This window comes from Perna viridis, chromosome 9 (genome assembly GCF_037379345.1).
Source record: "Perna viridis isolate PV_CMFRI_1.1 ecotype Kerala chromosome 9, ASM3737934v1, whole genome shotgun sequence".
Lineage (NCBI taxonomy): Eukaryota > Metazoa > Mollusca > Bivalvia > Mytilida > Mytilidae > Perna > Perna viridis.
Window position 1 is genome coordinate 12,333,653 of NC_142453.1, and position 20,749 is coordinate 12,354,401.

General features: G+C 31.4%; 2 protein-coding genes across 5 annotated transcripts in view; both read right to left on the reverse strand.

Moving 5' to 3' along the window:
- On the reverse strand, positions 1 to 11,563 carry LOC148606805 (small integral membrane protein 14-like). 2 transcript variants are annotated; one of them, XM_088546592.1, is made up of 5 exons: positions 11,456 to 11,563; positions 6,283 to 6,360; positions 5,367 to 5,415; positions 2,848 to 2,993; positions 1 to 2,547 (listed from the first exon to the last, which is right to left on the reverse strand). In XM_088546592.1, exons 2-5 carry the CDS (start codon positions 6,349 to 6,351, stop codon positions 2,509 to 2,511), a joined length of 303 nt encoding a protein of 100 aa, XP_088402718.1. In that variant the 5' UTR covers positions 6,352 to 6,360; positions 11,456 to 11,563; the 3' UTR covers positions 1 to 2,508. The 2 variants fall into 2 exon arrangements, with proteins under 2 accessions (XP_088402718.1, XP_088402719.1); XM_088546593.1 differs by having other exon boundaries at positions 11,432 to 11,563.
- LOC148606806 (bleomycin hydrolase-like) overlaps positions 6,278 to 20,749 on the reverse strand; it is a 24,300-nt gene continuing 9,828 nt past the window's right edge. For 2 of the 3 annotated variants that reach the window (XM_088546589.1, XM_088546588.1), the window contains exons 6-11: positions 19,823 to 19,978; positions 18,946 to 19,104; positions 17,964 to 18,031; positions 15,877 to 15,997; positions 15,613 to 15,676; positions 11,452 to 14,662 (exon numbers count right to left, since the gene is read on the reverse strand). In XM_088546589.1, the coding sequence (XP_088402715.1) occupies positions 14,514 to 14,662; positions 15,613 to 15,676; positions 15,877 to 15,997; positions 17,964 to 18,031; positions 18,946 to 19,104; positions 19,823 to 19,978 (717 nt within the window). In that variant the 3' untranslated portion in view covers positions 11,452 to 14,513. Of the gene's footprint in view, positions 6,361 to 11,451; positions 14,663 to 15,612; positions 15,677 to 15,876; positions 15,998 to 17,963; positions 18,032 to 18,945; positions 19,105 to 19,822; positions 19,979 to 20,749 lie in introns of those variants that run through there. The other variant, XR_015915424.1, reaches the window with a different exon arrangement.

Here is a 20,749-nt window from a genome sequence, read left to right on the forward strand (position 1 = left end):
TCCCATATCCACTTTTATTTAATGACATGAGAAAGAAAATCATAGTAGAAATATCACAGAAGATGAATTTCTTGCCTTGTAAGATTTATACACAATGGACAATAACATTGACCAGTGCTTCATGAAATATCTTAGAACACAGATCTTTCTCGAAAGTTTTTTTTGAAGCTGCATTGATAAAAAAATTTGAACATCTCAATATGCCTATGAGTGCAGGTAGAGATATTTCATATGTCGATGATATGATATTATCAGTATTAACATAAAAAGTAACTATTATACTGTAAATAAGAAACCCCATACATATACATGGCATTTTAAATCATTTTTGACTTATTCTACTTTTGTCGCGTAAAATTCTAGTAGTGCAGCTATACACTGTTAGTGTGATGTCATTTTCATTCAAAATTATGAAGAAGATCTAATGAGGTCGCAATCACTTCAAATGTTTTGACAGATATTTTTTTTAATATCTTATCATGTCCAAGAGAAAAAATTTCTGTCAACAAGATCAAAAGAAAAATGTACAGATTACTGTTGAAAATATTTCTTCAGTTCTGTACAAATTAATTAACTTTTATGTGCTGTAGTTAGTGATGCAAAATAAAAATCAAAATAGGTTGTGATTTTTAGACACTAATAAATACATTTGTGTATTAAAAATGTTTAAAAAAAAAAACAAAACAACCCCCATAGTTTCAGAATGGAATGAATAAAGAATGTTTCCAATCAAAGCTGAAGAACCATAAAATACAAACGAGTAAGAAAGTTGACTAGAAAAAATATTATTGATGCAATTTAAATTGGCAAAAAAATGTACCCTTATATAAATAAGAGTGTATACTGATATCATATAACCCCAATAATTCAGTCATTATATTTCACTCACCATCGATTGCTACATTAACCTCATATGGCCAATGGCCGACAGAGGGTGGAAAATTAGAACATTAAATGTATATCATGGTAGAATTAGATATCTTATGGTAGAAGAAGGAACTTTCATATTCCTCTGAAACATCACCATGGAAACAAATATCATTACAAAATGACTGGAAAAAATGTTGTTACAAACAAGACTGTCAATTGATTTTTTTAATTATAACAGTGTACTGTTGTTACATCAAAATTGCCATTTATCCTGACAAAAAGATACAAATGTCGTACATGAAACTTTGAGTCTTTCAATTAATAAACCTCAATTAAATTGTTTAACAATGTTTAAAATACAATTAACAAAATCAATAGATTACAAATAATAATGAAGTATGACAAAGCAACTTCCAGAGTAATCCCACATGGGATTAACAACCCTCAATGTAAATATAAAATGATAACAATGAAAAAAGAAGAAACAAAAAACAATTTTTTCATACATGTACCATGTGACAACACAATTCTGTTCAAGTCCACTGTAATGTAACCTGATTAACCAAATTTAATTAGAATTTAGTTTCTTTAAATTTTATTGCCTTCATTGGCGTTGACCAAAAACCTAATTAAAAAAAAACAACAGACTTCCACCTGAACAGAGGATTGCTTTAAACATGTTTTACTTTACCAGTAGGTACTTTTAAATGTCAGAAAGATGCAATTTTGAATGATATCTGTATCAGTAATCATTACCCATAATTTGATAATAGAAAAAGGAACAGATATGGCGAAACACAACAAATGCACCATTGTATAACCTTCATAATTTTTTTTTTTTAAAAACTTGCAAGCCAACATTTCAGTTGGAATCGGGATTGAATTACCACATGGTACAACTACATGTACTCTATATACGTATAACAACAATAACAGTTCTATAATAAAAACAGTAAATGCATCAATGCATCCATGAGAAATATAAAATTGGACAATGTCTTACTAAGTAATAGTCCATATCCACTCCTATTATAATTTCATGAAATTCGAAACCAAAGCCCAACTCCTTGATCCATTTCAGAAAATAGCTTTCATCTTCATATAATGAAAATCCTGATTTTGGAATATTGAAAGATGTGCATATTTCATACAGTACAAAACATTTTTTGTCAAAGCCATAGTTAATATGATCCTTATACTTACTGGTACAAATATATACATTTAGCAGATGCATTTAGTAATACATATTTCATACAAAGATCATAGCACTAATCAGGTATTAGAAAATGAAACTTTTCAAGATTCATGAAAGGAACACAGGTGTTTCTTATAAAGCTGAAAATTTAAGAATGGCATTTCTAACTTGTCTTAAGTAAAACAACAGTATTTTTTCTATTTCTTTTGATCTAAGATTGCTTTAAAGGATCTCCTTGAAGGTCTCGTATAATACGGACAATTCTGCATTATGCTATCAAAAACAAGTATTTTCTGCTTCAAAATTCTATAGTTTATAAACTGTACATGTATATTAAGAAATGTACAATGGGTATATTAAGTCCATGATCGTTAACATTGTCCATTGGGATCAGCAAGATGAGCAAGCTTTGCACTGGTCTGTGGAGATTTATTAATCCTAGTTTATGATACAGATGGTCCTGGTGGAGGAGGACTGGGGTCCTAATCATGGAAAAGAAAAAATAACTCAATTAATCAGTAAATACACTATCCAAATTTATTGTAATGTCTACAGGCACATACATGTACTGTTATAGTCTGTCTCATGCAACAATTTCATCAGTTATCAGTATGGTGTCCTGAATCTGTTTCATTAGTTGCTATTTTAAAGATAAATTATACACACATGACAAATATTAAGCCATTTTTATTGTGATCATGGTGACATCACATCGACAGGTTTATTGGTTGTTTAATTATGGTAATTAACCATATGTATATTAATAAGAATGATGTAGTTACATTATTTCTGTCTGGTTTGAGGTCACCTCTCTGCCTGAGACTCCTTGGTCGAAGCAAAAATAGTGCTGTGGCAACAACCAGCCAGCCAATCATCATCAACATCATTGTACTGAACCCACCATCTGGAGCGTTGTCGGCTCCTGGTACTAAAATAGAAATATAGCACATCTTGTTAATGGAATTTAATGGAATGTATTTTTGACAAACAGGCTTAATTTTGGGAAAGATCACAAACGGAGAGCATTACTCAATGATGAGTACCTATTCTTAAGGTTATCATGAACTGCAAGAACCATTTCAATAGGGGATCAAAGAGGGGTCCATGGAGGTCTGCCACCCTCTTATGCTTGAAAAGTTTGGTTGATTCTATGGTAAGATGGAAAATCACTGGAGTCGACCCCCTAAGCAAGTCAGTGCCCAAGTCCACCCTTTCTAGATCCATGAAAATGATTTCACTAAGCCACAAAAATTTTAATTAAAATATCCACAAATCAATGCACAAATACATCATGAACAGTAACAAGAGGCTCCCAGGAGCCTAAATCGCTCATCTGTTTAAATTTTTGCCTTCTAAAGGCAATAACTCCAGCAAGGAGTTGTCAGACAATTTTGACTCCATTTGATTCATTGGACACATTTGTAAGTCTTATTATAAGGATCATTTCAGTAATTGAAAGCTATTGGCTAACCTAACAGATTTGGAGATGTATGAAAAAATCTGCTGTCTGACCCCATTGTTCTATTTTTAGAAATGACAGTCATGTTTTTTAAGCAATCCAAAATTTGTCATTTCATTGAGGATACTCTATAAAACAAGAGGCTCCCAGAAGCCTGAATCGCTCACTGGCTGAATTGTGCCTTTCAAGGGCAAAAAATTAAACAAGAAGTTATCCAACAATTTTGACTCAAGAAAACTTTGATAGAACTTATCATAAGGATAATTTCAGTAAATGAAAGTCTAAATCTATCATCAAGATACTGACTGAAAACTGTACAAAAAAGTCATTTTTCACCTTTCAAGGGCAATTACTCTTACAAGGAGGCATCTGACAACTTTTTGTTTTTGTTTTGGAGATATATGCGAAAAACTACTGTCTGACCCCTATGTTCTATTCTTAGTAACAGCCGCCATGTTTTTCGACGGATCAAAAAACCCCACTTCAGTTCTATGCAGGATACCCTAAAGAATATTCATACTGAGTTTTGTTTCAATTGATAAATTAGTGTCAGAGGAGAAGATTTTTGAAAGAAATAACATTAAAAATAGCAAAAAAACTTTGTAAAAGAGCAATAACTCCAACATGGCTTAACAGATGAAAATGAAAATTTGACCTCAGTTAGATCTCATCATGCTGAACACTTTTACCAATCTCAGAATTTAGCTAAACCTAATGGTTTGGGAGGTATATGCGAAAAACTACTGTCTGACCTCTTTGTGCTATTTTTAGTAACGGCAGCCATGTTTTTCGATGGATCAAAAATCCCCACAACAGTTCTATGCAGGATACTCCAAGGAACATCATACCAAGTTTGCTTGCAATTAGTCAAGTAGTGTCAGAGGAGAAGAGTTTTGAAAAATTGTTAACGACGACCGACACCAAGTGATGGCAATAAAAAGCAATCAAATCTGAAGTTTTCTAATATTAAATCTGCAAAAATTGCTTTCACTGTGCATCACTGTTCTTTTTTTATCAATTTAGATTGAAAATCAGAATTGATAATGCAGTCACCAGAGCCTTTAGATTTGTAAAGCATGTTAGCATCTGAAATTATTTTACACTACCATGGGAAAATAGCCCCATTCAAAAGCAAATACGTAGGTTCACTTTATAAGTATTTCTGATGTATCAAATTTAATTCCATGTTATTTACACCAATAAACAAACCCAATAAACAACTTATACTGTGAACTGAATATGCTGGTTAATTTGGTTAGTATTAACAACGACCCAATTAAAAATAGTTGACCTTTAACCTCTTATCAGTACTTGTTCATTTCTATGCATTTACCTGAATAAACAAGTCGTCCACTGTCAATATATTCAAGTTTTATTCTTAGACACATAGTCAAGCTAGAAATGAAAACCCTACAAGATTATAGTCATCAATCATAGAAATGAAATATGAAAAGGAATGCTGAGTACTAATTGGAAGAGCTGTCTCTAGATATTTCATGCAGGCCCTTGCGAATCTAAATATTTCCAAACAAAGGTCCAATCACGAAACTTATATCAAGAATTTTTTGCCAAAGGGTAGCACAACCCTAAAACCATCATGATGTATCACCCACTGTATTGCTTATTTTTATTACTGTTACCACCTCATGATAACGGAAGAGGTCATCCACATTTATATAAAAACTGGTACATTGTACATGTACATTATACAAATGTACACATAGAACAAATTCTGAGCATACTTCTTGAAAGTTTAATCTTGTCTAAAGATTTTTTACCCAGAACCTCATACTGCATACATTATGTATTGCCTTTGAACCTGTATTTACATTGTATACTTACACTCTGTGAGACATTCATTGTCTGTACAGTACGACTGTGTGTTTCTCAACTACAACAGAACAAATATAAATGAAGAAGTGATTACCATCAGGTGTTAGTTAATTTCATTATTTCATTACTTATATTTAGAGGGAGTCTTACAGCTGTTCCATGGGTTGACAGTGAGCCCAACACAGATTTTGCTGTAACTTCCTAGTTCCCAAATTGCTAAATTTTGTGTAAGGCCCATACACCCCTCCCCAAATGGCATATTTCCAAGCCCTATTCCTCATATCTCATATCCCATTCATACTCACAATGACTCAAACCTAAAAATGAAACACTGACTATACATACTTTAAACCTGCCACATTTTTGTGCATGTCCAAAGTCAAGAATTTCTGGACCTCTGTACATCCTGTTTTGTTTTCACCTTTCATTTATTTTTAAGTTACTTGAGTATACAGGGCAACTCTTTCGCTGTAGCTGTGTATAATGATGTTTAGGGGCAACCTGCAGCCTGCCTTGTGATGTGAGGGTTTCCTTGTCCTTCATTGACCAATGAGTGGCCTTAGGCTGACATTTTCATTACAGTGGGGTAGTCTCTTTGACATGTACACCATACCTATTCTCATTATATGTTATGAAATTAAATTATTATATTTTTTCATAAATAACATAAAAATTTGCTGTTGTATGAGTTCTGATTCACCATTCCTGTGCCCATTCCCGGGATCCCATTCCCATATGTCCCATTAACCCATAAATTAGGAAGTTTACCTCATGGAATGAGGAATTCAATAAAGATCAAAGGTACATTGTATTGTTTGGGTACAGATTAAATCATAAATTTAGGCTAAAACAGAAAAAATCTTGAAATCAACAAGTCTCAATTATTTACTAATTCACAATATACATTTGTTCTTCATGTACTTACCATATTTATCAGCCTCTGCATGGCATTTTCATGGTTCCATATACATTCACAAGGATCAAAGTCTGCCATTTTTTTTAACTGAAAGCAGATGAGTGAATAGTCTTAAGGCTATGATTTACATGTACATTGTAACATACACCATATACAAAAAATAAAAATTTATGTGTAAGCCAATCTCAACACAACAACTGAGTCTGAACTTCTAATAGTTTTGAACAGAAGCAATATCTTTATACATGCACATTTAATTTGTATGGTAAAATGTTACCTACAGCATCCAAGCACCAAATTAAGAATAAAACACTTTGAGTGCAGCTACATTGTAGATATATCCAGAGAGATTGAACCCTGAACCAATGAGGCAAATGTGACTTTGATACAGCCCTTAATCTGATTGTGATTAAATATTTGACACAAAAATGTATAAAAAATCAAAAAGAAGCTTACATTAATAATAACAACAATAATAATAATAATAAATAATTCAACAGTTTCATGAAAATTGCTTTTGAAGTTATGGGAAATCACCCTATTATAAATAAGGTCCAAAAAGTTGATAACAGAAAATAGAAATTCAAAACAATTGAAAGGGAACAATAAACATCAAGGGTAATAAACTACATGTGTATTTTCTAAAGTTTCATGAAAGTGAGTACAACCACTACTGAGTTATTTAGTCTGAAAATTATGAAATCCCCATTTTTTTATGAACAAAGTCCCATAACTATAAATCGTAAAATTGGAAATTTACAAAAATGGAAAGGGAGCTTACATGTACATGTACAAAATGTACATGTTAGCATCAATATAAATTCAAGTTTCATTGACATTGCTGCAAGGGTTTTAGTTCCAGAACAGAAAATAAATTCATTTTTGTGTGAATTAAGAAGTACCATACATGAAACTCAAAAACGAAAAAGGGGAAATTTACAAAAAATTAAAAGAGAGATCCACCAAAGAAAGAAACAATTCATCAGTTTCTCAAAAACTTGTGGCAGCATTTTTGAGTTATTGTATAAAGTGTGAACGACAGATGGATAGATGGACAGATGCACATAAAAAATCAATTGTAATGACCAATGGAAGTACATGTTCATGTATGATAGCATGTGTACTTCTTACAAATACTCAGGTAAATCAAATAAAACATAAGTATATTTTGTAGCATGCCACTTTACTAACAGATAAAGAGGCTCCAAGGAGCCAAAAGAGTTTTCTTGTCTATACAATGTTTTTTTTATCAATGAAAAGACAAAACAGACATCACCATCATTTTTCTATTATTAAACATGTCCATAAATTTCGAAGCGAATGTGTTATTAAAAGGCTTCCAATTGATCATAATCAATTATACAAAGGTTAACTGGTGGCTCAGCGTACATTTGTAAGCCGAGATGTAGGCCAAAACAAATTTCTTATAGTGCAACGGCTGCAGTCACTTGCTTAGTACAAGAGCCGCAGCGAAAGTGCACACCAACTTACAGTCCTGTCCCTGTTCAAAGAAGATGATAGTACAATGTACTGTGCATCTATCATAGATTTGAGAACATATTGCACTGATTAGTTAGTCTGGTGTTTTAACATGTATAATTTCCACTCTTTACTTTGTCATTTTAAAGAAATAATTAGCAACAATGAATTTTACATGATGTTAAAGAAATGTTCAGTATGTAAATGTAGTAACATACTAGAAAAACAACTGAAAGCATTCTTCTTGAAAGTTTTATTCCTGTATTGTACAGGTTAAGACATTTTGTTTGACACATGTAAATGTAATAAGCTAACCTTCTACAACAACTTTCTTTTTTGCACTTGGTGGCCTCTTCAAATGCCACTGTCCAGGTTTCCATTATGATTTTTGTATTTTAAACTTGAGGAACTTTCATCTGATATGCTACAACCCCAATTTTTTATAAACTATAGCATTTTGCACTTTTTAACCCAAATCAGATTATTTTACCTTAGAACTAAATTCATAATTGAGATGTACATGTTATGACCTTTCATTTGATATAAATGTATGTGACAACCAAACCATACAAAATATCTTAGTTTTTGCATTCAATGTCCCAAATCTACCCATTTTTTAAACTAAACATCAATATTTTGGATGTACACTTGAAGACTTGTCATTTGATATGCAACAGCCTTATGCTCAAAGAACTTTTAATATTTGAACTTAATGACCCTACCCTTTGAAAATGTATGAAATATCTGGTTTGGAACTTTTTGAAATGTGCTCATTTAGACCTTCAAAATGATATATTACATGACCCTCAGGCCTGTTCAATAAAATTTAAAAAATGAGGCAACATCAATTCAATAAATACAAATATAGGTACTGATGAAATATACACAACCATTGTAAAATATGAAAATTTCAAGTCATTGAAGTACATTGTTTTAACAAATGTACTGGAGGCTGAGCATATCTTTCATTCTACATGTATGTAAAGATTGTTTGTGTATCTCTTGTGGATTTTGAAATATATACCATCACTCTTAAAAACTAAAATTTCAACAGATCCAAAACAAGACATCTCAAATCTGAAGAACATGTACATGTGTACAAGAGGTTTACAAAAATTTGGTCATGTTCTGAGCTCAATGTGGGCACAATGAATTAAAGAAATATGATGCAATAACAAAATCCAGAACCATAAGTCATAGAGACATGAGATATCCACCATACATCTAAAAATCCTTGTCCTTAAAAAATTGTTACTAAGTCATGGTCACACAATCATGTCAAGTTCACAAACCTACATGTGTGGCCCTGACTCTGTGAAACAATTAAATTGTTATAACTTTTGAACTGATGGTTGGACTGTTATAAACTGGGGCTAAAAATGTAGAGCTTATCAGGGTCCTTTCATATACTGCATATATGCACTTTTCTCTTTTTGTTTTCTTAAAATTAGGCCTCAAGTTAGCAGTGAGACAGTTTTTATGCACTCTGTGACATTTGACCTGGAGAGCAAATGAAAGGTCACACTTACCAAAGATCACTGGTGAAAGTCCCATGGCTCTACAACTTTCTGTTCTCAAAATAAGAATTTTCAAAACTTACATGTAAGCATAATATTTCAAGGAATAGAGCTCCCATTTAATAACAAAATACATGTTTATGTTTATTCATTAGGCCATCCATTTTGTTATTTGTATCCATTTTCAGATGGGTCCTATCTACATGTATAATGGTTTTAAAGATATGAGCAATTGAAAGAAATTGTTTCAAAAGAACATAACTTTTAAAGAAAATGATAAAACCTCAGTCATCTCCTTATGGTTCATGATGAACTCTACATGAAGTACACAAATGTACATGTTAACCAAGAATGATCATAATACCCTTAAAAATAAAGGGGGGGAATGGAAAAATGCCAATAAAGGGGGGATAACTTATATAATTGATTATGAAATCCTTCATAGAGTTGTCATGTAATACGTCTATCCGTGGTCCAAATTTGGTAATGGTACATGTTGTATCTTGAAATGTGTCATGTCAAAGAACTTGTTGGAAGAAATTAAAAAAAAAAAAAAAAAAAAAAAAAGACAAAAAAAAACAATGTCTTTCCCATGTAGGGAAAGACCTTAAATATAGTGAACATGAACTTAAAAAATGTAGCGAAAGTATAGATTTTTGTAATTGTTCCTCTAACATGATTATGTAGACTGGTGTATAGAATATTGGTTGAAACCAGAAAGAATGTAATTTATCCAACAGCTGTAAATAATAAAAACTGTCCCTAAATAACTGATGTAATGATTTTGTACAAGGATAGTCTTCACAAAAGGTTTTAGACATATCAAAAATTGGGATTTGTTTCTTTATGGTTCAACACTAGAAATCAGAACTGAAAATGCTGAGCAGTGCATCTATGTTAATAGGATTTTCCTTCACATTTGGCAGCTTACCAGGAATAGGGATACCTATACATTTGTACCTCTCATACATGTACATGTATACTTTTATATACATGTACAATGTACATGTATATGAATTGTTCCAACAGGTCCCTGATCATGACACAAAATGTTTATGTGAAGTGCAGCAGGGAAATACAGAATATACCCTAAAATTTCATGCTTAGGCCATTAAAAAAGCGAATTATTCAATAACAATATACAGGTATGAATGATAGAGCCCTACAAAAACTACAGATCATAAAATTTGCCACTTGGACCTTGCAAGGCAAACACAAATTTCTACTGACAGTAGCAGACAGTTTCTACTGAAAATATAATTTTTTTACATGTTCATGTAAATGGCTGAGTGACTTCAAACTCTTATATATACATGTACTTCTTTAATACAGTACATTTGTAATATCCTCAGATGATTATCATTGAGATAAATTTGTCAATAAATGTCTTATAACTTAATTTGTCAAAAATGGATTTTCGCATATACAATGTTCAGTATTTTATACAAATTTTTTTCAGTAACTTGGCCTTTCACATGTATGTATATCCATGTCTAAAACTAGTACTACATGTACGTAATATTTAGTGCATATTTACAAAAATGTATATGTACTGAATGTTACATGTACATGCCAAGATCTTTATCACAAGCTGTATTAACCAGTCCCTTACAATGCAGAACTACTAAAAATGTATATCACCCAAATGGCCATTAGCATGCGTTCCAGAATTTAACATACATTTACATTTTGTACATGTAAAACATGTTTTTTTTAGATAAGCCTGAAGAGGCCCTCATCCACAAAATTGCCCCATGTGTAGACAAGGAGCCACTGCCTTTTTTCAATCTAACGTTGAGGGAGGAAATCAAGCAAATTATAGTAAAAATGTACATGTACATGTTCATACAAACATCTACATGCAGCTACCAAGACGGCAAGACTCAAGTGCTCGAATCAACGGTCACTGTCGTAGTCCTGCTAGAGATATTTTTCCGGTTTGGTTGGTGTAATGGAAGAACAAAATTACAACCACTGAATAGGTTATAAGTCCATACACTTCATAACTACATTTACATAAATTGCATCTTCAAGATCATCATGTTAATCATTCATTAAATCAATCTTGCATCACCAAATCAACTTTCATTTTTCACACGTACGACAATCGTCAGGTTTTACTTGCACTAAAGAGCTATACACTATAATGGCATTTTATTTACCTTAGAATACAAAATTGAACTTACGAGAAAGACCGTTACTCCAAAGTATCAAAATATGCGAGACCTTCAGACAAAATAATAACACAGGCGAGGTAAAGGATGTCAACTTCCGGTTGTACCAAAACAAAAGCCACGTCAGGTTTTTAGATGAAGTCCCGGATGAAGAGGTTTAAAAGCGGGATATTTGAATACCAAAACGATCAAGTATGAAATACTTTATATCTTCTGTTCAATACCTTAATTTAAATAATACTAAACCACAATCAACATTACAATTTTTTAGCCTATTTTTTTTCTCAGTAATTCCTTGTTTTTCTAAAAATAAGTATGTGTCATTTTCTGAAGTATGGCAAGCGAAAGTGGACAAAAGTGCCTATTTATAAATAATTATAAATAATTATTAATATCATAAATAAAATAATAGATTTGCTTACAAATGCAAATTTCCCTCATTTGTTTTTTTATTTTTTTATTTTTTTACAACATATAGATGAGCAACTCAGCTAGTGTTTCTAGGAAAGGAGAAGACACTTACCTTACCTATAGATGCATCTGTCCTGAATTTTGTGTTTTTTAATTAATTAGGACCCTGACAATATGTGGTAGATGCCTAATAAACAATCCGTTCATTCTTAACAATTGTGTCTAGGCTGTTATTTTGTTGTCTTCTAGTATAGGCTTTTTATATTTGGCATGTGCTAAAGACGTGTTGCGTACCATAGTAGATGAACTTAATCCTTCCACTTTGACCTTAAGGTCAAATTAATGATTTTTTTATGACAAATTCATGTTCAGGCTGCAACATTTTTATTGTCTCTTGGTGTATGCATGTGATATTTATAATTCGTGTATGGCTGAAATGTTTTTGTCTCTTGGTGTAGGAATTGATATTTGGTACGAAGGTAGATCTACCTATTTATGCTTCTTTATAACAAACCTTCTTTTTTTTGGCTGTATTTACGATAATGATCTGTAAAATCCAGAATTTCGTGATTTTTAGTGTAAACAGTGTAGAGATTCAATGTAAAGGTACATGTAAAAACCTAAGAAGAGAGGTATAAGATTTTTAATATCCTTGTCTGTGTATCCATTACATTTTTTCTGCCAGTCTTCTCTGCAAAAAGGTACTCATCACTGCGCTGTGAAATTTTAACACATTCTTCATGTATGTTTGCCATATGGTGGGATCTATTTTCAAAAAAATTCAGGAACAACTTACTGTTTACCAAGGACTTTGTTTATTTTTTTACTTTATATTTTCGAAAGTTGAAATTTTCACACTTTTCTCAAAAACTTCTCATTACAGCTGCTAGAATTTTTAACCCATTCTTCGTGAAGGTTGGCCATATGGTTGGATTCATTTTTCAAAAAATTCAACTACAACTTTCTTTTTAACGAGGACATTAATTTATTTTTTGACTTTATATCTATGAAAGTTGAAATTTTCGCAATATTTTTCTCAGCAACTACTCATTACAGCAGCTTGAAATTTTAACACATTCTTCCTGTAGGTTAACCATATGGTGTGATCCATTTTCAAAAAAATTTGACAACAAAATTTACTGAGGACTTTGTTTATTTTCCTTATATCATGATTGATAGCAGGGGTATCACACTCAAAGACTTCTTGTTTGCATGTGATCATGTAAGGTACTTGACAGATCTACATAATATATTTAATAACTGTTTCAAAAAATGCCTCACTAACAAACCACAAATGAAATTTTCACTGGTTTAAACATTTCAAACACTTATTGAAAATTCAATTTCATTTTTAATAAGAATAAATTAGTAATATGGGTTCATGTGAAATAAACAACTGAAAATTCTGACTGCAGGTATATATTTTGCAATAGATAAAAAATATTGTAGTAGAACAGGCACATTAATTGCACGTAGAAACTTCAAAACTACCTTATTAAAATGGTTTGAAGTAATGGTAACAGCTAATTTAATTTGCATTTAAATTAAATTAATCTCCAACATGGAAGATGGCTAACCTCAACTCATGTCGGAAATAATAAAATTCAAATGTGGAAGAAAGCTACCAAGAAGCCATTTCTTAATACTAGTAACTGATGTCTGATTTCTAGGAATTGCTACATAAAGCCCCAACTAAGAGTATAATTATACATCTGAATGAAACTTATCAAAAAAGAATACTGCATCGCTTTAACCCGAGTTGAAAAATTGAAAGAGAATGCCTACTTGTTTTGATACATGTTATAAGAACCTTTTATAGGAATAATGCTAATGAAATCTAAATTTATGTATGCTACATGTATTCTTAAATTTATACAGAACTGGTTAATATGAAGGGTGTTTACCAGAAAAGATTATTTTCTGTTTTAACTCTATAAGATAAACAGACAATCTTAGAAAAATGCATCTCATGCTGATCATTTGTATATACATGTACCACGTTTGAAGACAAAATTTTGAAATTTGAAATTTTACCATAATTAAAAAAAATAAATACCAGTAATAAATTCTCCATTTTAACATTCTACAGTAATATTTGATAATTCATTTTTAGTACATGTATATAGCCATACCAAATAATAAAAATTCACATTTTTTTGTACATAAAGAAAAACCTAAAATTTGCTTACAAAAATTACTCTCAATATTGCCCTACCAAAGAAATGAGAACCATAGAATATGATTGACTCCCAAGTTCATCTGTAGAAACCTAATCATTTTTTACAAAATCTTTATTTAATACCTATTTTATCTATTTAAAAAAGACACTTTCACAGAATATTTTCTCCCGCAATAGCTAAGATTTTGGGTAGTATGTCATTTTTAGATACTTTCATGGTTTAATCTAGTACTTGGCATATTTTAAAAATCAATAGGTTATGTCCAAGATATGAACAGATTGGTAGAACCTTAAATATACTTTCATCTAGTTCTCTTGGAAAGACTTTGACTTTGTTTATAGAACCCTGAAATCTACATATTCCATTCACACTGGTGTCTCGATATAAAACTGTACATATTTTCTACTACACAACAAATAAATATATATAACGTATGACAATTTTTAGTCTGAGACACTTTTAATCCTAAGGCTACATAACTAAGCAAGAGCTCCCATAGGATCCCATGCTGGTAGCACGACAGGTGATTGCTGCAAAACATCAAGTATGTCTTTTGATATGTATTTCTTGTCCACAACTACTTCATACACAAACTCGGAGAACCAATCATCTGACATTGCAATATAGCCTATAATACAAAAAAAAATATGTTAAAAAAAAAATTATTATCTGAAAGTTGGATATGACGATTAGAAATAGAGAGTGAAATATAAACCTTTTTCAATTACTTTCATAAATTACATGTACTAGTTAACAAATATACTTTATGAACAGTTAAACTCAAAGTATATGAAATTATCTAAAATAAACACTGAGACTGGCAAGACAAAATTAATTTCCTTTCTTCAATTTCATTTTTTTAAAATACTTTAGCAAGTCATCATATAAATGATATAATTAGTTACATGTTGTGTAAAAAAATTCTAATAGTACACATACAGTTTCTTTGTGGGCAGAGTGGACTGAATTCTTCAGTCAATTTCTCTGGAATGATTACCTCACATTATATGGTAAACAAATACATTTTGTGAACAAAATACAGGTCACAGTTTCACGCATTTTTTTAAAGATACACATATTAAACTGTAGTATCAGCATAGAATTACTGATAACATTTGTAAAGAAAAATCTTCAACCACCAGTATATGTGTATTTTATGAAACGGTTACAACTCTAAATGTTGTATAAAACAAACCATTACAAGATTCTGTACTACCTATTAAAGATGTTATTTTAGAATTTGTTTTTAGCCCCACAGTACACTAGGAAAAGGAACAATATCATTTTTTATGGCCTTAAAGAATACAAAAGAAATTGAAAGAAAGATTTGTCAGTTTTGTTGCTACATGTGCTTATTTGGTAATTAAACAACACATGAGTGCTATCCAAACCACTTGACCTTTTGGTTACAACCATATGAATATCTTTTTTCCATAGAACCTAAAATTTTGGGCTATAGACCACCTGGAGAAAAGGAGTAATTTGTACTGTAGATCTTTTGACATTCAACAGATTATATGAAAATTTTTTTTTACTTTCTAAAGAAATGAATGAGAACTTCTAATATGAATGGAGTACCTTTATCTCCATCTGAGTCTCCCCAAGAATTCTCAACTCTCCATCTTGATGCTTTATTCCCATCCTGCAAAAACAAAGATTTTAAAATACAGGTGAATGAAGATTATATTTTTTATTTACTCCAATTGGCAACAAAGACTGAAGCAATACAGAATTCAATTCAAATGAGTGGGCTTGATATATTCTAAAAAAAAAAAAGCATTCTGTCGGGCTTGGACATATCAACATACCAAACAGTTTATTTCCCTTTCACACATTACCTACCTCTGAAGTTTGGACAGCAGTGAAGGTCATTGCGTGGGTCATTAATGATTCTCCATAAATCAATCGGTCAGACTTAGACTGACCCAGCAGGTTGGTACCAAACACTAAATCTAAGTCTAATCTGAAAAAGAAAACAAAGAATTTCACAAAATATGGACAACAAAAAGTTTCCAGCTGTGTAAATAACTGACCATCATCTTTGACCTTAAACAATTGGGTTCTTGAGTTTCTAAAGCACTTTACACTGTAACAAAACTGGTCAATATCAATTGAAAATTGTTGATTCTAGAGGGTTACCTAGTGTAAAATGAGTGGAAAGATTTTTATGTTACAATATCTCTTCACAACTTCCTTTGCAAGGGAGAAAATAAGGTGAGAATGAGAGAAATTGCACTTGTCTGTCTTAGTATATCAATATTTATCACAAATCTAATATATATTTTATCAAATGAAGATAAAAACTTAAGTACACTACAAAATTTATTAGGAGATTGATAATTCCAGTACATTAAAATATATAAAATTTGTATGAGTAATAAAAGTTGGGGATTTTTTGGCATTTTGGTTGCCCCCTTTCCAATAACATTTAAAGAAAGCAGATAGCATGTTATCTATAAACTGCCCTAATAAAATGTTATATTGTCCTTGATATTAGATTGTCTCTTGAGCTGAAGACCTTTTTCATTTAGTTTGTGTAAAGCAAGAGGCTCCAAGGAGCCTGAATTGCTCACCTGGTTAAATTTTGTCTTCCAAAGGCAATAAATTTAACAAAGAGTTGTCAAAATATTTTGACTCAAGAAAACCTTGGTAGGACTTGTCAAAATGATCATTTCAGCAATTGAGAGTTTCTATCTATCAGAGTTTTCAAGATATTGGCTGAAACTGTTAATAAAAACTGTCATTTTTCGTCTTTCAAGGGCAAAAACTCTTACCAGAAACATTCTGACAAATTTGATCCTTGGAGACTTTTGTATGCCTTATAATAAGGATCATTTCAGCAATTAAAAGAATTTGGCTAAACCTAACGGTTTTGGAGATATATGCAAAAAAAACTACTGTCTGACCCCTATGTTCTATTTTAACGGTGACCATGTTATTCGACAGATCAAAAATCCCCACATCAGTTCTATGCAGCCTACCCCAAGAAACATTAATACCAAGTCTGGTTCCAACTGGTCAAGTAGTGTCAGAGGAGAAGATTTTTGAAAGAAATAACATTAAAAATAGCATAAAAATGTTGAAAAAGCCAATAACTCCACCATGGCTTAACAGATTAAAATGAAAATTTGACCACAGACAGATCTCATCATGCTTAACACTTACCCAGTCAGAATTTGGCTAAACCTAACAGTTTTGGAGATATATGCTAAAAACTACGTGTAACCCCTATGTTCCATTTTTAATAATGGTAGCCATGTTTTTTGACAGATCAAAAATCCCCACATCAGTTCTATGCAGGACACCCCAAGGAACATTCATACCAAGTTTGGTTCCAATTAGTCAAGTAGTGTCAGAGGAGAAGAGTTTAGAAAAATAGTTAACGATGACGACTACAGATGCCAAGTGATGGCAATAGCTCACATGGCCAATGGCCAGGTGAGCTAAAAAAGGAAAATTCTTCTTTTTTGTTGGTGCAAACATATGTAGATTAATGCATAGATTTTCTTCAATGTCCCTGGTAATTAGCCCTCTAATAAAGTTCTAAAAAATTCAGTGATCTGTTCTCAAGTTATCATCTGGAAACCTTTGGGGATGGACAGATGGACAGACACACAACTTTTTGGAGAGTATCACATAATACCATCACCTTGTGTGGCAAGTATTAAAAGGCCATATATTATTCTATACAAATAAATAAATGTCAAGACAATGTACTAGTACATGTATTATAACTATCATGTTTATCCGTAAAGGGCTTCAAATAACTGCATCAAAATTCAAAATATTCATCAATTTGTACTTGCCAATGACCTTATGGACTCAAGATTGTTAAATTCATCAATAGTTTGATGCGTTTTAGACAGTAAATGACATAATTTCTCCCACAAGACATGAAAGAACAGCTACAATAACAAGACCTAACTTACACATTTAAATCTAATAATCCTGGTTGTCTGTAAAAACATTTCCCAACATCACATCCAAACCAAACTGCCTGGAATACATGAACTGAACATTGAAAAAGACAGCAGGTTTTATTAGATTTTCTCTGTGCAATAACTTCAATATTTCACATGTAAAGTAAAATTTATGTTTTCACTTTAAGACTTGGCAATGCTAACATGTTATAATACTATTCTGTTATGACAACTTAACTTATTTGATGTCCGTGTCCGTTTGCTACTTGCAAAAATAGATAATCCTTAGAAACAACAATTAAATTCAAACTTAACCAGACTTAGATAATAATAAGAATAATCAACTGGATGCTGTAAACAACTGAACTAAGAGCACTCTAAAAGATTTAACTAATTCTTGGAACAAGATCTGCTCAGTTGTAATATCTTTTTGTATAAAAGACACTGATGAACATATTTTGGTTAATCATCCTTTCTTTCTTATATTTATTCATATGCCAGAGATACATTTATCAAATCACATTTACATCTTTACTGCTGGTTTAATTAAAAACTTTCTCCTTTAGTTATACTAAATTTTTTATTTTGTAGTTTGTGCAATATTTCTATGATAGTAACAATTCAACTACAACAACAAATGTTTCTTTAACTGCCTAAATAGGGTGCAAATATTAAATGGGAGAGTAAGATTTACCCTGCAAATTTTTTTGGAGGTTTCCATAGCAATAATGGTTCATAAAGATGTAAAAGAGAACTCCTTATCACATCTGTAACGTTTAAGACATCATGTAAATAAAAAAGAAATCACTTATAATGAAATTAATTTTTAAAGTGAGAAAAAAAATGAAACATCACTAGAAATGCAAGACTAAGACATATAGACACAGTCAGGTAAGATTTCAATGTTCTCTAACTCAGCAAGGCCTAGAAAAAGAACTTCAAATCATATCTTTCCTCTCTCTTGAACTCTCAGTGATTCTTAATTACATACCTCACTGTCTTGAAGTGAGGCTATTGTTGCCTTCTTTAGTACATCAACTGGTTGGTTTATATATAATACTGGACGACCTTTAGTCATGTTACCAAGGTATTCCACTGTATATAGTTTGTTGTAGGAATGATTTGGACGGGAATCATTCACTAAACACACCTGAAATAAAAATAATATTTTGATTTTCAAGCCCAAAGCTCCATAATAACTGCATTAAATACCTGCCCTAAACCAGACTGATAAAGTGATTAATAATCAACAATTTTGCTCATGTTATAGGGTGCACATCTTAAATAAGTGTCTAAAAACTGTGCCAAGTTTGAACAATACTGGTTCAATACTTTCAGGTTACAGATTTTACAAAGTATGTACTCATAAGTGTAACTCATTGCTGTAGATAAAATAGTAGGAAATATTCTATTACCATCACTCCTTAATTTGAAAATACTATATCAACTGTAATATTTTAGATACTAATAGAATTTTCAGTACATTTTATCAATATTTCAAATAAAAGAAGAAAACAATGAAATTTTGTATTATTATATTATGTATCAAAATACAAGAGGGGAAAATATGATCATGTGTAAGAGTAATCAAGGGAACCAAGATTCTAGTGGTTATCAAAAGAATGTAATCCAGGGACAAAGACCAGACTTAGAAAACAGACATAACAAAGAACATAAAGTAACTGAAATAATACAAACCAAGTAACAAAAGCAAATAAGCAACTTGGACTCCATTAAAAACTGGGAGCATGGACCAGGTGCACCAGTAAGGTAAGCGTCCTCTGCTTTTCTAGAAACACCCGTCGAGAAACTGGAAATAATCTTTTGCTATATACTATTACAAATATTCTCCAATAATGACTCCATACCTTGTCTTCCATATTATAAACAGGTTTGATGTACTGTCTGTAGAAATCCACTGGTTTAATTGGACCAATTTTTACATATTTTTTGTCGCTGTCATAATACTCCCAAGTAAAGGTCTCTAATGGAGATCCTAAACAAGTAGAAGCTATTCTGTATATCTGTAAATAAATAGTTTATAGAACAATATGAAAAACACAGAGAAATATGTACAACTAATCGTTAAGTACGGTACAGCACAGAGAAAACCTTTACCATGAAACCAAGAGATGTTATAGCAGGTCTTCATGCCTCTACTCTTGCTTGTGTAGTAATGCATGTACAATAAGACTTAATTTCTGCTACTTAGTACTTTTTCTCATGTTTTTTTTTTTTTTTTTTTTTTTGTAATTCTACCATGTTGCTTGCTAAGTATATGAAATTCCTATAACTGGAGACTGTATTATCTGTAACTTCTCAATAGTAATGTTCAGTGGTTGAATTTATACTTCTATACTTTTATACAGATAATATCTTGGACTCTTGAAACAAATATGTAACAGTCTGTTATCACATAACATAATCATAACCCACAAATCCATATTGATTTACACAAATAAAAGTTATCTCTTACAATATAATACATGTAGATGTCTAGCCAATAAACAAAATACAAAAATGTTACAATGTATTATACTTTGTATGTTAATACTGGAAATGCCATGGACCTAATTTAACTTGACTCTAAGTCATGCCCTTCTATTCAAAAGTACAAATGTATCAAAGTCTTAAGCACTTATAATTTAAAAAAATAACACAATTTTAAAAAAGAAAAATTGTAAGAAGAAAAAAAATGCTGACAGTTTGTCAAGTATAGTGAAATCTATACTGAAGCCCTTTTGGACTTTAAAATTGATTTGGTTTAGACAGTGTTTGGTTTATACAGGTTCAAA